At 50.3% G+C, this 15,330-nt stretch overlaps 1 protein-coding gene and 1 long non-coding RNA gene across 6 annotated transcripts; one reads left to right on the top strand and one right to left on the bottom strand.

Moving 5' to 3' along the window:
* Positions 1 to 5: 5 nt before the first annotated feature.
* On the bottom strand, positions 6 to 5,420 carry LOC311522491. Of its 3 annotated transcripts, none has more exons than XR_014712132.1 (4): positions 4,805 to 5,420; positions 4,300 to 4,437; positions 3,962 to 4,068; positions 6 to 1,263 (listed from the first exon to the last, which is right to left on the bottom strand). It is a non-coding gene; the product is annotated as an uncharacterized lncRNA (long non-coding RNA). The 3 variants fall into 3 exon arrangements; XR_014712134.1 differs by having other exon boundaries at positions 5,300 to 5,398; XR_014712133.1 differs by lacking the exon at positions 3,962 to 4,068 and having other exon boundaries at positions 8 to 1,263.
* A 143-nt stretch (positions 5,421 to 5,563) lies between these two features.
* On the top strand, positions 5,564 to 13,574 carry LOC311522458 (uncharacterized protein). 3 transcript variants are annotated; one of them, XM_084631816.1, is made up of 4 exons: positions 5,564 to 5,698; positions 6,215 to 6,341; positions 7,393 to 7,509; positions 11,214 to 13,574. In XM_084631816.1, exons 1-4 carry the CDS (start codon positions 5,675 to 5,677, stop codon positions 12,536 to 12,538), a joined length of 1,593 nt encoding a protein of 530 aa, XP_084487942.1. In that variant the 5' UTR covers positions 5,564 to 5,674; the 3' UTR covers positions 12,539 to 13,574. The 3 variants fall into 3 exon arrangements, with proteins under 3 accessions (XP_084487942.1, XP_084487943.1, XP_084487941.1); XM_084631817.1 differs by having other exon boundaries at positions 5,580 to 5,698; positions 6,212 to 6,341; positions 11,217 to 13,574; XM_084631815.1 differs by having other exon boundaries at positions 5,580 to 5,698; positions 6,212 to 6,341.
* Positions 13,575 to 15,330: the final 1,756 nt, after the last annotated feature.

The following is a 15,330-nucleotide window of genomic DNA, read 5'->3' as shown; positions in this document are numbered from 1 at the left end:
CGGCTGCATCCAATGAAGTGAGCTGTAGCTCACGAAAGCTTATGCTCTAATAAATTTGTTAGTCTCTAAAGTGCCACAAGTACTGTTAGATTAGATTAGATTACTGACCAAACAAATTAGGCCTCCGCTCTGATCCAGTCTGGCTATTCCCTATGACTTAAATCAGTGGCTCTCCACCTTTCCGGAATACTGTACCCCTTTCAGCACTCTGATTTCTTTTGCGTGTGCCAAAGTTTCTCCTTACTTAAAAACCACTTGCTTACAAAATCAGACATAAAAATACCAAAGTCTCCCGGCACACTAGTACTGACAAAATGCTGACTTCCTCCTTTTTTCCATATAATTATAAAATAAATCAATTGCAATATAAATATTGTACTTGTATTTCAGTGTATAGTATATAGAGTGGTATAAACAAGTCATTGTCAGTATGAAAGTTTAGTTTGTACTGACTTTGCAAGTGCTTTTTTTGTATCCTGTTGTAAAACTAGGCCACTCTCTAGATGAGATGGTGTACTGCCTGGTGCACCCCCTCAGCATACCCCCAGGGGTATCTGTACCCCTGGTTGAGAACCACTGACTGAGTGATTTGCTCAAGGTCAGAGAGGGACCAAGTGGCAGAACTAGGAATAGAAACCACGAGTCCTGTAGTCCAGGCCAGCACCATAATTACAAGCCCAGCCTCGCTCCTTCATTCAAGGCTCCAAACGCCCTGTTTTAATATATTTGTATCTTGTGATTTTATAGCGTTTTTAATGAGGTTTTATGATGTTATACCCTCATAATCACTAAAATGGTGATTATCCAATATGGAGTCGGACACTTAATATGGTGTCTCTTTGCCACAAACGACTCCATCTTGTTTCAGCTGGGTGGTGGTGGTTTTGCACCTTTTTGAACTTTGGTGGGAAAGGGCAGCTAACAGGCCACAATGAACTGGTTCTGTAACTGACAGTCTACCTCAGGTTTTCCTGTCACAGAACCGTTAAAAGGAACTGCGTGACATCACCACAATGCTCTCCGTCACAGCGGCAGCCGAGCGCAGTGGCGTTCGCACGGTCCTCAGATCACGAATCAGCGAATCCTGAGAGACAACTCATCCTCATCCATCCCATCCGCGTACCTGCCGCATCCAGGGTTCCTGGCCGTACCCCTGCCATTGGCTCCAAGTCCAGCTACAGCACGATCCAGCGTTCCTCCCTTCGGGCCATCACCAGGTCTGGGGGCCGTAGGTCCTGGGTCCGACGCACTCCAACACCCAGCCTGTCCAGAGAAAGCATCTGACAGCAGCAGGACTTTAGGGGATTTTATCATTTTAGTTTGCTTCAAGCTCCTTGTATTGTGATCCCAGTTTGCTTAGGTTTTATGACAGTTGTGTTTCCTTTTCCCCTTTTCCCCAGTTATTGTAAACCAACCTTCATACACTTACCTTTTGTTAACATAAGTATGGCCATACTGGGTCAGACCAAAGGTCCAGCCAGCCCAGTATCCCGTCTACCGACAGTGGCCAATGCCAGGTGCCCCAGAGGGAGTGAACCTAACAGGTGATCAAGTGATCTCTCTCCGGCCATCCATCTCCACCCTCTGACAAACAGAGGCTAGGGAGACCATTCCTTATCCATCCTGGCTAATAGCCATTAATGGACTTAATTTCCATGAATGTATCCAGTTCTCTTTTAAATCCTGTTATAGTCCTAGCCTTCATAATCTCCTCAGGCAAGGAGTTCCACAGGTTGACTGCGTGCTGTGTGAAAAACTTACTTTTATTTGTTTTAAACTTGCTGCCCATTAATTTCACTTGGTTGCCCGTAGTTTTTATATTATGGGAAGAAGTAAATAACTTTTTCTTACTCACTTTCTCTACACCATTCATAATTTTATATACCTCGTGCATATACCCCCTTAATCTCATCTTAGTTGACCTTCTCTGAACTTTTTTAATGCCAGTGTATCTTTTTTGAGATGAGGAGACCACATCTGTACGCAGTATTGAAGATGTGGGCATACCATGGATTTATATAAGGGCAATAAGATATTCTCCGTCTTATTCTCTATCCCTTTTGTAATGATTCCTAACATTCTGTGTGCTTTTTTGACTGTCGCTACACACTACGTGGACGTCTTCAGAGAACTATCCAAGATGACTCCAAGATCTTTTTCCTGCTCAGTTTAATGAAATTAGCCCCCATCGTATCGTATGTATAGTTGGGGTTATTTATTCCAGTGTGCGTTACTTTACATTTATCTACATGAAATTCCATTTGCCATTTTGTTGCCCAATCACTTAGTTTTGTGAGATCTTTTTGAAGTTCTTCACAGTCTGATTTAGTCTTAACTATTTTGGGCGGCTTAGTATCATCTGTAAACTTTGCCCCCTCACTGTTTACCCCTTTCTCCAGATCATTTATGAATAAGTTGAATAGGATTGGTCCTAGGACTGATCCTTGGGGAACACCACTAGTTACCGCTCTCCATTCTGAAAATTTACCATTAATTCCTATCCTTTGTTCCCTGTCTTTTAACCAGTTCTCAATCTATGAAAGGATCTTCACCTCTTATCCCATGGCAACTTAATTTACATAAGAGCCTTTGGTGAGGGACTTGTCAAAGGCTTTCTGGAAATCTAAGGTCACTATGTCCACTGGATCGCCCTTGTCCACATGTTTGTTGACCCCTTCCAAGAACTCTAATAGATTAGTAAGACCTGATTTCCCTTTACGGAAACCATGTTGACTTTTGCCCAACAATTTATGTTCTTCTACGTGTCTGACAATTTTCTTTTTATTATTGTTTCAACTAATGTGCCCAGTACTGACGTTAGACTTACCGGTCTGTAATTGCCGGGATCACCTCTAGAGCCCTTTTTAAATATTGGTGTTACATTAGCTATCTTCCAATCATTGGGTACAGAAGATCATTTAAAGGACAGGTTACAAACCATAGTTAATAGTTCCGCAATTTCACATTTGAGTTCTTTCAGAACTCTTGGGTGAATGCCAGTTGGTCCCGGTGACTTGTTACTGTTCAGTTTATCAATTAATTCCAAAACCTCCTCTAGTGACACTTCAATCTGTGACAATTCCTCAGATTTGTCACCTACAAAAGACAGCTCAGGTTTGGGAATCTCTCTAACGTCCTCAGCCGTGAAGACTGAAGCAAAGAATTCATTTAGTTTCTCCTCAATGACTTTAGCGTCTTTAAATGCTCCTTTTGTATCTCGATCGTCCAAGGGGCCCCACTGGTTGTTTAGCAAGCTTCCTGCTTCTGATGAACTTAAAAAACATTTTGTTATTACCTATTGAGTTTTTGGCTAGCTTTTCTTCAAACTCCTTTTTGGCTTTTCTTATTACATTTTTACACTTAATTTGGCAGTGTTTATGCTCCCTTCTATTTACCACACAAGGATTTGACTTCCGCTTTTTAAAAGATGCCTTTTTATCTCTCAATGCTTCTTAAGGCTCTTTTTTAGTTCTTTTACTGTGTTTTTTAATTTGGGGTATACATATAAGTTGGGCCTCTATTATGGTGTGTTTGAAAAGTGTCCATGCAGCTTGCAGGAATTTCACTCTATTCACTGTACCTTTTAATTTCTGTTTAACTAACCCCCTCATTTTTGTATAGTTCCCCTTTCTGAAATAAAATGCTATAGTGTTGGGCTGTTGACATGTTCTTCCCATCACAGGAATGTTAAATGTTATTATATTGTTTTGGAACACCTATCTGTCTCTGTCCTCTTTCCTTGCACTACACTGGAAGGAGGATGAGACCAACATCACCAGCTGCTTCCACAGCGATAGACGCTGATACCAGAAACAAGATCCTACATCCTGTGAAGGGGGAACATATAGGTTTACAATGGTTTTCATTTTTCCCTGTAACACCTCGGCATGGTCTGGTCTGACCCAGAGAATTCAAAAAGGCTGCAGCCCATGAGCCCAGCTGGCAGGACGCAGCGACGTACCCTTCCCTTGATGGCCACCTCAGTGGATGCTTTGGTCAAGACCATGCTCCGGCACTGCTCAGTGAGGTTGGCCAGGTTGGTGTTGAAATCAGGGTTGGGTCCCCCTGCTGCAAAGGACAGAGATGGAGCGTCACAAGGGAGGCACAGCTGGGACTCCACTTGAGAGCAGTCCTGACTCCCAGCCCCCGCTGCTTTAACCCACCACAATCCACTACCCTCCCAGAGCCAGGAATAGAAACAAGGTGCCCCCCCTGCTGTAACCCACTATCCAATTGCAGAGGCGGCGATGAGACCCAGGAGTCCTGGGGCTCCTGGTGACCCTCCCTGCCCCAAATTACCTGTTCCAGGGCCCTTCCCCTCTTCAGCCACCATTAGCTGTTATCTTAGGCTGCCTGAACCACAGAGACTGGGTTGCCCCCTCTTATGCGAAACATCTGCGAGAGATGGGGAGAGACTCAGCCACCGTAGGGGAGGTGCTGTGAAACAGAAGAAAGGTCCAGTGGAGAAAGGATGAGAAGGGGAGACTTTACCCCTCAGACCAGCATCCTCTGCTCCAGCAGCCAAGAAGGATGCTAGCCTTGGGTTAACAGAGGTTAGGGGGTGCTGTGGTTATTAGGGGCAACAGGGTCAGTGCTAGTGGTCAAGGCTGGGCTGGCAGGGCTCTGTAGCCACAGCCTCTGGCTGGGACCTGTCAAATACTGGGAAGCTGGGAAGTCTCTGTAATGCCCCCTCTGGCTGCAGCGGGGCCTGTGGGGCACGGGGAAGCTGGCAGGGCTCCGTAGCACTCCCTCTGGCTGGGGCTGTGTCACGCACAAGATCCTTCCCTTCCTCCCCCCGCGATACCTTTGCGAGCAAAGCGCAGCAGCATGGCGAGCTTCTGGAAGAGCCGGCTGGGCTCGGTGTCCCGCAGGCCCTTGATGTGCTTCACCTTGGACCATTTGTTCTGACCGGCCTGGGGGGGGGGCACCTGAGGTGTGCAGGGCCCGGCCCAATGAGCGGGGGGCAGGGGCAGCTGCTTCAGCGCCAGCACCGAGGCCAGAACACGGCATCTTATGGGGCACCTGCCCTCCCCGGGGCCCTGGGAAGGACATGGGTGTGAGCACTTGAAACACACCCCAGGCTGTGATCCCCTGGAAGTAACACACACACCAACATCACACAGCCAGACCCGTGTCTTACTGTGACACACACACTCCACAGTCACGTTGTGATCTGTAAACCACTCACATCACACAGCCTTCCTGTACCACTCAGACCCACACCCCAGACCCAGCCTGGGGGGGATCTCCTCAAATACACACACCAACCTCACACAGCCTAGCAACAACCACCACCCACCTGCCCTGCTCCCGGCTCCCCACGGCACAGCGGGGCCCCGCGCACAGCCCAGGGGCGGGGACCGAGTTGTCCCGTTTCGGGCTCCTGCCGCCGGGGGACCAGGTGCCGCGAGCGCCCCCAGCGGCCGGACTCGGGACCCAGGCGTCCGGGCGGGGCGGGGCCGGGCCGGAAGGTCTCTGCGCTGGGGCTTCCCCCGGCAGCTGAAGATGGCGGCGCAGGCGCGGGGCCCTTGAGTCGGGGGCGGGTGGGGAGCGTACCGGGTCCCAGCCCAGCCCGTGCGCAGGGAGGCGGCCCCGGGGAGGGAGGCACCAGCCGCGGGGCGGGAGGTCGCTGCCCGGGCGGAGGAAGCGGCCGGGGCCGGAGCCGAGCCCGGCGATGGCTGCAGCGGGGCCGGCGCAGGTAGGACGCGGGGCGGGGACTCCCCGGCCGGGCACTGGCTGGTCCCGGCTGGGGCCGAGGGGGGCCGGGACCGGGTCCCTCCCGCGCTAGTGACCCCGGGGCTGGGGGCTGCCGCAGCCGGAGCGCTGGGGCCGGGGAGCGGCGCTGGGGGCCCCGGGCCGGGCGGACACGCGGAGCCGGGCCGAGGAGCCCCGAGCCGGGGGCGGGGGCGGGGCCGAGCCCAGGCCTGGGGCGGAGGCGGGGACTCCGGCCGGGGGAGGAGCCTGGTCCCTGCCCTGGGATTCGGGCCCCTCCCAGCGCCCCGCCCCAGAGCCCCGTGGGGAGCCGAGGGCGACTCCTGTCGCCGGCCAGCGGGGCCCGAGTCCCCGGGGGGCTGTGCGGGGGGGTCTCCCTGGCTCACAGCTGCTGGGCTGGGGGTTCCCCGGGAGCCGCTGCCCTCGAACCCGCGTCCCCTGCGGAGAGCCCGGGCTGGGGCTGGCGCGGAGGGTGCTGAGTGTGTAACGCTTGTGCCAGCAGCTGCGGGTGGCGTTTGAGGAGGTGGCTCTGTATTTCACCCGGGAGGAGTGGGAGCTCTTATCCCGGCCAGAGAAGCAGCTGTACCGGGACCAGATGCTGAGGAATTACCGGGCCCTCGTTTCCTTGGGTAAGGACCGATTTCCCTTCATTTATTCACATCTGAAAAACATTTGGGTTCCCCATGTGGCACCCTGTCACTGAGTGGTGGCAAATGCCAGCCCCTTTCAGGTCAGCTCGCTGTTGGAGGAGAACTCAGGGCTACAGAGCCTGGGGCTAATCTTGGTGTAACTGGTTTATTTGAATTACCTGCCTCAGTCGTGGCACATCCCTGATGGTAGCAAAGAGCCGATGAGCAACCATCTCTTCCCAGAATCCCAGCCAGAGGTTGACGGCAGCAACTCTGCCTCAGGAGCTGATTCTAGTCAGACAAATAAGGCAGGGGGAAAACACTGCTGCTGCAACAGCTCCCCACCTCCCCCAAAAGAATGAACATCGTAAATTTAATAACTGTACAACTGAACAATGCAAAAGAACTGGAATGTCTGTGTAACGGTGACACCGGGTGACACCTGCCATGGCACATTGTGGCCGATTTGCCTTAATGACATGCCTGAAACGTTTCAACAGCTATAAGTTGGCAAGGAGCAAAGTTCCCTTCTTCCAAAGTCTTCCCCATGATCCATATTTCAGGAGACAGTTGGGTAAGTGAAATAATGACCAGAAAGAAGGTGGTTGCAGATTTTCTATTCGCCCTGTCTCTTAATCTGAAACTAATGGGTGTTCACTGGTCTTTTTGTGGGTTAAAAGAAAACCATGTCACACGCTTGTCCTATGGAACGTAGTGCCACAAGATAGCATAGAGGCCAAGGTGTTAGCAGAATGGGATATCTCAAGGGAACATTTAAAGTTACCCCAGCAAGGCTTTAAACTAGGCCCCACTGCAAACTGAGAGGGTTGTAGATGTTGCCGATTCAGGGTACGAACTGAACTTGCCTGGTGGGAGACGGGAAGAAGGTTTATTGCTAAGGAAGGTTTATTTCTTTCTTCTGCTTTGGATCTCTTGAGCTTTCCTCTGAAGCAGCCTGTGAGAGTGATGTCCTGTTGTGCCAGGTGCTGCACAAACATATAAACGAGTCCCTGCCGCCAAAAATTTATTAATAAAACTTTCCCCCAAACAGGCTCTTCAGGTTCCAAACCGGACTTAATCCACCGGATCGAGCTCGGGGAGGCAGAGCTCTGGATCCGGGATGCCAAGGGCTCCAGGGTACACTCTGGGCCTGAGAGCCCCTCCTCAGGTGAGTCCTAGGTGTCTGTCTAACCTGTTCTTAGAAACCTCCCATGGTGGAGATTCCACAACCTGCCAAGATCATTTTGTTCCAGTGCTTAACTACCCTCAGAGGTTGGAAGTTTTTCCAAATATCTAACCTCTATCTCTCTTGCTGCAATTGAAGCCCATAAAGTCTTGACCTATTCTCAGTCAATAAGGAGAACACTTTATCACCCTCCACTTTGTAACAACCTTTTATGTCCATGAGGACTGTTATCAGGGGTTCTCCCCTGCCCCCGCCCCCTTCTTCTGACTAAACAAACCCAGTTTTTTCACTTACTTCAGAAGTCATGTTTTCGAGACATGTAATCAGTATTGTTGTTCTCCTCTGACCCTCCCGAATTTGTCCACATACTTCCTGAAGTTTGGGGCCCAGAAGTGGACACAGTAGTGGACCTAGCCTGTCCTTGTTTTCCTCTGCTTTCCCGTGTATTTGTAAAATGCTTTGTTTTTTCCCTTTATAATGCTAGTTTAGTTTTGCTTTTTGCCTTTCTAATTTTCCCCCTACATGCTTGTTTTGTTTTTTAAGACTCATTTTTGTAATTTGACCTGCTTTCCGTTTATCGTACGACTCTTTTTTTCAAGAGTCGCTACAGCTCCACCATTCCTCAGCTTCCCCAGCTGTTTAATGGAAAGGGCACTGGGGCTGTGAGCAATGTTCCCTCTCATTTTTTTCAATCCATCTGCAGAATAAATTTTATTATGTGCACCGAGGTCTGTGCGCCACCAATAGAAACAAAAAACCTCAATATAATATTTTTTTAAAGTTACCATAGGGATAATTACTCCAGCCAGGAGACATTAGGTATTTCAGAACTCGCTAATTAAATTAAATTAAATTTTTAAGTAGAAGAGAAATAAAAATCATGAAATGCATAGACCAGTCAAAACCCTAAAGTAACACACTTAGGAAGCATAAAATTGCAGAGATGATATGTGCATTACAGGAAGTACCAAGAAGTAGCAGAAAGCTCATGCTCAAATAAATTGGTTAGTCTCTAAGGTGCCACAAGTACTCCTTTTCTTTTTGCGAATACAGACTAACACGGCTGTTACTCTGAAACCTACTACAACTCTGTGTTGGGAGGTGAGTGTGAAAGAGCCAGAGACTGTGTGGGTTTGTACCACACAGAGTCAGTCTGTGTGCTGTGGAAGTTTCTGAGAGACGCTGGGTGCTGTATCTAAGGCATTCACTGAAAGCTCTCCTGAGCCCTGTCTCCCCTTCCCTCACTCTGAGGAGATGGGTACATGGACTGGTGGTGGGGAGGAGGGGAGATAGAGGGACTGTGTGAGCTGGCTGCTGGGGAGGAAACAAGCACCTGGGTAGAAAGACAAGCCTGTCCGGCCATACACCACAACACCTTCTAGGCTTCCCACACCTCAGAAAGTCATACCAAGGTAAGGGGCGCCCTAGAGATTTTTCAAAAGGCTTTCGTGCCTTTTAGTTTCATTTTAGTTTTGCTCAAAGACTGAAACCTCAGGCCAAGAGTAAATGATTTCTTCAAAAGGAATTCCTAGAAAAGGACTCACTCCCCCGCAAGAATAAGCTACATTGTTCTAAGCAGTTTTAAACTGGTCTCACTGCATCCGCATGAAGGGATTATAGCCCCTCAACTAAACTAGTTTCAAACCAATATAATTATAACAGCAAAAATACTGAGGAACAGGCCTCATGCTATAAAACAGGAGAAAGTGAAGAACCAATACCACATAAATAAACCCCTCTGATTGAAATAAAGACAAAATCAGTTTGAAAACAAAACCAGGGCCCTGCTGCGAGAGGTGTTGCCTGTATCCTGGGTAGGCTACCATTTAAGCTTAAAACAAGACCCAAGACATGCCTAGCCCCTGTGGGAGCAGGCGCTAGGTGCTGCAGAAACACCATAGGGTAGAACCACCCTGAGTCAGGTTGTAGATTTGTCACAGCATTTTGTATCAGAAATTACAGAGCGGTTACAGTAACTTTAGTAAAATCACAGGTCTGTAAATTTACTGTGACTGCTCCAGGATTTTTAATAAAACCTGGTGTCAAGGCTGATTCCTTGCTCTGGTACTTTGAGTGCAGAAGGTGGGGGCCCGGAAGGACTTTAAAACGTAATACTTGCCACTCCAGGCTTGTATTAAACTCCCAAGGTTAGAGATACCCCTGGTCTTGGGTTGGTAAATTCTGCCACCCCCCAAGTGCAGATTCCCTTTGAGAGCCCAGGAAGGCGCACTTGGGAATTCCTTCCTGTGGGGTACCCCCAGACTGTTTCAGACCCCCTACAGGGAAGAGCTGAGAAAAGGAAAAGAAATCAGCTATTGCCACCAGCTAATTGAAAAACATGGACACGGACCTCTTAAGACACAGAAATCCAATCCTCCTCTTAAACAAACAAAAATAAGTTTTATTGAAAAGAAAAAAAAAACAAGAAAACACATCTGGAAAATTAGGCTGCTGTTAGATATTAAATAAAAAAAGTAACTGCAAGGATTAAACACCAGAAATGGCTTTCTTGGGGTCCAGCTTAAAGGTTACAAAAGCACCTGTTTTAGCACAGACGAATCCACAAGCCCAAAATAAAGAGAGAGACCTGATCACATCTCACTAAATGTTCCTGTTCTACTTACCTAGCTGTAGTTCCAAATGAGAAAGTCTAGGTATAGATATTGATGATTTTCGTACCTGGCCCCAAGCTTCTTACAGCGCAGCTGCTCCCTGTCTCTCCAGCCAGAGAACTAGAGAGAGATAAAAGGGAAGTTTTTTCTCTATTTTAAAAAGTTCTAGCCTTCCCATTGGCTCTTTTGGCCAGGTGCCCACTCACTTCCTCTTACCTAAGCATCGCAGTGAGACTCCTTAACCCTTTACAGGTAAAGCAAAGGGAACAGCTACTAAGGATTTTTATAGCTAACGGGCTGGCTGGCAGGTGTACTACTCCCCCACCACCACCATTTACAACACCTGCCCTCCTCCTTGCCCTGCCCAGGGGGAACTACCCAAAGAAGCACTCTTCTGCCAGCACTGCAACCCTAACCCCAGCCTGGTGCAGAGGGGTTGGTGTGGGGTACTGCAGTGGTTCTCAACCAGGGGTCTGGGGGCCCCTAGGGGGATGTTGATCAGGTTTCGGGGGGGCCTCCAAGCAGGGCCAGCATTAGACTTGCTGGGGCTCAGGGCAGAAAGCTGAAGCTCCCTCCACATGGGGCTGAAGCCCAGGTCCCCAAGCCCTGCCACTCAGGGCTGAAGTCTGAGCCATGTAGCTTCATGGGGGTCCCTGTAGCATGGGTGCCCTGCTTGCTACCGCCTAACGCCGTCCCCACCTTTGATATGCAGAAAACCAATTATTGTGGCACAGGTGGGCTATCGTGTTTTTATAGTAAGTTGGGGGGGGTCTCAGAAAGAAAAAGATTGAAAACCCCTGGGGTGTAGAACATGAGTGTTAATGCCATTCACTGAAATTTGACCTGCCTCCCTCACCATCATGACCGTGGGCGGGGGCAAATCTGAGTGGAACTGTAACCCCGCAGGCCAGGTCTCAATGCCCAGACAGGAGCTGCCATTGTAGGGTGAGACGCCCATCCCAAAAACTGCCCCATTTGTCTGTGACTATCGCTCCATCCGTGACATTTTCCGTCCTTGACAAACCTGCAGCCCTAAGTGTGAGCTAACACCAGGATTGCCTCTGCTCTCTCCAGCAGGGCACGGGATCCCGGGAGGAACGCAGACACAGTCTGAATGTGGGGAGAGCACTGTTGGAACACAAGATCCCACATCCCACAGAGGGATCCATGCACAGGACGCAGTCCATGCTTGGGGTAAACTCAGCCAGAGACCAAATCTGATTACACACCAGAGACTCCCCATGGGCCGGTGTCCCCATCAGTGCATCGACTGCAGCAAGAGGTTCAGGAACCCCTTCGCACTGACCCAGCACCGGTGCATGCCCACCGGGGAGCGGCCGTATTGCTGCGCTGACTGTGGCAAGAGCTTTGCAAAGAGCTCAGCCCTGAAAACACACCAGCGCAGGCACACCGGGGAGCGGCCGTATCGCTGCACACACTGTGGCAAGAGCTTTGCAGAGAGCTCAAAGCTGAGAATACATCAGCGCACACACACCGGGGAGCGGCCGCACCGCTGTGCTGACTGTGGCAAGGGCTTTGCACAGTTTGCCCACCTGAAAAGACACCGGCGCACGCACACTGGAGAACTGCCATACAACTGTACCATCTGCGGCAAGGGCTTTGCCCAGAGCTCAAGCCTGAGAACACATCAGTGCGCACACACCGGGGAGCGGCCGTACTGCTGCGCTGACTGTGGCAAGACCTTTGCAGAGAGCTCAACGCTGAGAATACACCAGCGCACGCACACCGGGGAGCGGCCGTATTGCTGCACCGACTGCGGCAAGGGCTTTGCACATAGCTCAACTCTAAGAAAACACCAGCGCACGCACACTGGGGAGCAGCCTTACCACTGCAGTGACTGTGGCAAGAGCTTTGCAGAGAGCTCAAAGCTGAGAATACATCAGCGCGCGCACACCGGGGAGCGGCCGTACCACTGTGCTGACTGTGGCAAGAGCTTTGCAGAGAGCTCAAAGCTGAGAGTACACCAGCGCACACACACTGGGGAGCGGCCATACCGCTGTGCTGACTGTGGCAAGGGCTTTGCACAGTTTGCACACCTGCAAAGACACCAGCGCACGCACACTGGGGAACAGCCATACAACTGTACCGACTGCGGCAAGGGCTTTGCCCAGAGCTCAAGGCTGAGAACACACCAGCGCACCCACACCGGGGAGCGGCCGCACCGCTGCACCGACTGCGGTAAGGGCTTTGCACAGAGTTCAACCCTGAGAATACACCAGCGCACGCACACCGGGGAGCGGCCCTACCACTGTGACAATTGCAAGAAAAGCTTCAGCAATGCCAGTACGCTGACCAGACATCAGCGCACACACGCACCGGGGAGCAGCTCTACCGCTGTGCCAACTGGGGTAAGAGGTTCAGCAATGCCAACAAGTTGACCCAGCTTCAGCGCACGAACACCAGAGAGCAGCCGGACCACTGCGCTGTCTGCGGCAAGGGCTTTGCACACAGCTCAAACCTCTGAATACATCTGCGCGCACACACACCGGGGAACGGCCATTCCAATGCACTGTCTGCAGAAAGCACTTTGCACAGAGCTAATACCTGAGAATACACCAGCGCATTCACAACGGGGAGCGGCTGTCCAGGTGTGCTGACTGGGGCAAATGCTTTGCTCACTTGGGCAGCCTCACCTGGCACCAGTTGACTCGCCCTTCTGCCACCGCTAGGCCCCAAGGGGCTTCTGGCAGCTGGCGGGCCTGGCACAATGCCAGCAGAATCAGACCAGGGAGTGGTCCTGTCCCCATGATGCCCAGCAGAGACTGTGGGGCAGAGAATGGGACTTGGCTGAGCAGTGTGGGGAAGAGGAGACAGGTGAGGGGATTTTAGAGCAGATGGGCACAACCTTCTCCATTTGGGACCCCCTCCATCTAGGTGGGGTCCAGCCAGGTTTCTCTCTTTCTGTCAAACTCCCCCCAACACATATAGCTGTCAGGCAGCCAGGACAATCCCCCTTCCTCCCCCTGCATCCCTCCCCGAGAGCTACCTTGATTTCAGCCAGGAGGTGACTCTTGGGTGACATCTAGAGGTGGGATTTGCAGTCCTGTCTCAGCATGGATTGGTCCAAAGGGGGTGGGGGGGGCAGGACAGCGCGGTGTGTCAGATTGAAAGAAGACTCAGGAACTGCTCAAACCGTCTATTCTAAATAGAAATGTGATGAAGAAAAACTACGTGACTAATGTGTAGCAAAGGTCTAACCAGTTGTTTCTTTGCTATTAAAGAAGCTGATGCATTCGAATGGTGTGTGGAGAAACCAATATGAAGTGTAAATCTTTAAGATAAACCAGTCCAAATGTCCTAAGGCCTTACTGACCATGAGGCCTGATGAACTGTGTGACTGGTGAGCCGCACAGAGAGTTTTGTATTACTCCTTGGGGAATTCTGTGCCAAAAAAAATAAAAATTTTGCACACCATATTTTAAAATTCTGCATATTTTATTTGTCAAAATAATATAATCACACTAGTTTCATAGACTATCAGGGTCGGAAGGGTCCTCAGGAGGTCATCTAGTCCAACCCCCTGCTCAAAGCAGGACCAATCCCCAATTTTTGCCCCATATCCGTAAATGGCCCCCTCAAGGATTGAATTCAGGAGCCTGGGTTTAGCAGGCCAAAGCTCAAACCACTGAGCTATCCATCCCCCCCACTAAGTTTCAATTATTTTGATAGGTAGTTTGAAATAAATTATCAGCAACTATGTTTGTAACACTACAAACAAGATTCAGGAAGGGATTTTTCACAAATAGATTCCTTACTCGTCATTTTAACACAGAACTTTGAGTAATAATTCATTTAAACTACAATATAGAAATGTATTTCCTGCACCCCTCAGAAGTAGTGCAAAGACTTGGGGGAGCCGGGGTAATGGAGAAGCTGAGGGAGAGGGAAGTAATTGCTGGGAAGGAGCCTGGAGTGAACTTTGAGAATTGTTGGGTGTTGGTGGGAGACGTATGCAAGAGGGGGTTTTGTGGGGGGAGGGGAAGAGTGATTGTTAGAGACTTGGGGAGCCTCCCATATGAAACCCTGGCTCACCCTTGGTCTCTCCCATTCAGTCAGGCGCATCTGCCCTCTCTCCCCATGTGTCCCTGCATCCCCCCATCCCTGTGTATTCCTGCCCTCCTTTTTCCCCCATGTGTCCCTGCATCCCCACTTGCATTCCACCCCTGGCTCAATGTTACCTCAATAGCTTCTGTGACCCTCCCAGGGACCCCTATATGCCCCATTTTGTCCATCTCCCCCATATTCCTTGCCTCCACACCTGACCTCGCGGGCAGAGAACTGTGAAGTATCCTCTGACCCTGTCCCTCTGTGGCTGGCTGCTCCAGCTGTAAGCCAGCTGCCCTCTCTTCTGGTGTCACAGCAGCCCCCAGAGGGGGGAAAAGGTGTAATTGCAGCGCTGCTCCATCAAAATCAATTATTCTGGGGTGAAAAATAATATGTGGAGAACATGAAGTTTGTGCTTTTGCAGGTGGCACAGAATTCCTCCGTGAGTATCGCATGTGAAGTGACGTCACACATGTAATCACTGACGTGTAGGGAAGTGTCAAGCCCTGGCACAGAGGTGCGTAGAGCTGTTCGTGTTCTTTCCTCAGCTGTTCACTCATGTTAGCCATGCCCACAGACTACGCAAATGAGTCAAATCCCTGTATATGTCTCTGGGATGAGCTACTCTCCAAGGACGGAGCCATCCAGGAGTGGAAAGAGACTTTCCATAGAGATTGTTCAAACTTCTAGATGGAAATTTCTGCTAGGGATGTAAATACTGTTTTAAAAGTTAACCGTTTAAACAAGTAAAATATGTCATTTAAACAGTTAACTGTTTAAGCGGCTGGGGCCCATCTGACTGGGGCTGGGGCCTGGTCTGTCTGGATGGTGCTGTTCTGGCTAGGCCTGCTCCAGCTGGGCAGCACTGCTCCGGCCGGGTGCCGTGTCCGGGCCTGCTCCAGCTGGCGTGGGGGTTAACAGTTAAGTTAACTGGTAAGACTATGCTTACCGGTTAACTATCTACCTTTTAGATCTCTAATTTCTGCACACAGCTCAGAGTGCTGATGGAAGGAGCATGGAGTCATGCAAAGCTGGCCAAAGGAGCACAGGGCAGGGATTCCATGAAAAGTAGCTTGTGGAGGTAGGTTACTGACTGGAGCTGAGGTTCACTCCATGACCCCACAGG

Source organism: Lepidochelys olivacea (assembly GCF_965140295.1).
Source record: "Lepidochelys olivacea isolate rLepOli2 genome assembly, chromosome: 6".
Classification (NCBI taxonomy): Eukaryota; Metazoa; Chordata; order Testudines; family Cheloniidae; genus Lepidochelys; species Lepidochelys olivacea.
The sequence above is the reverse complement of the archived record's forward strand: the minus strand, read 5'-3'. Positions and strand labels throughout refer to the sequence as shown.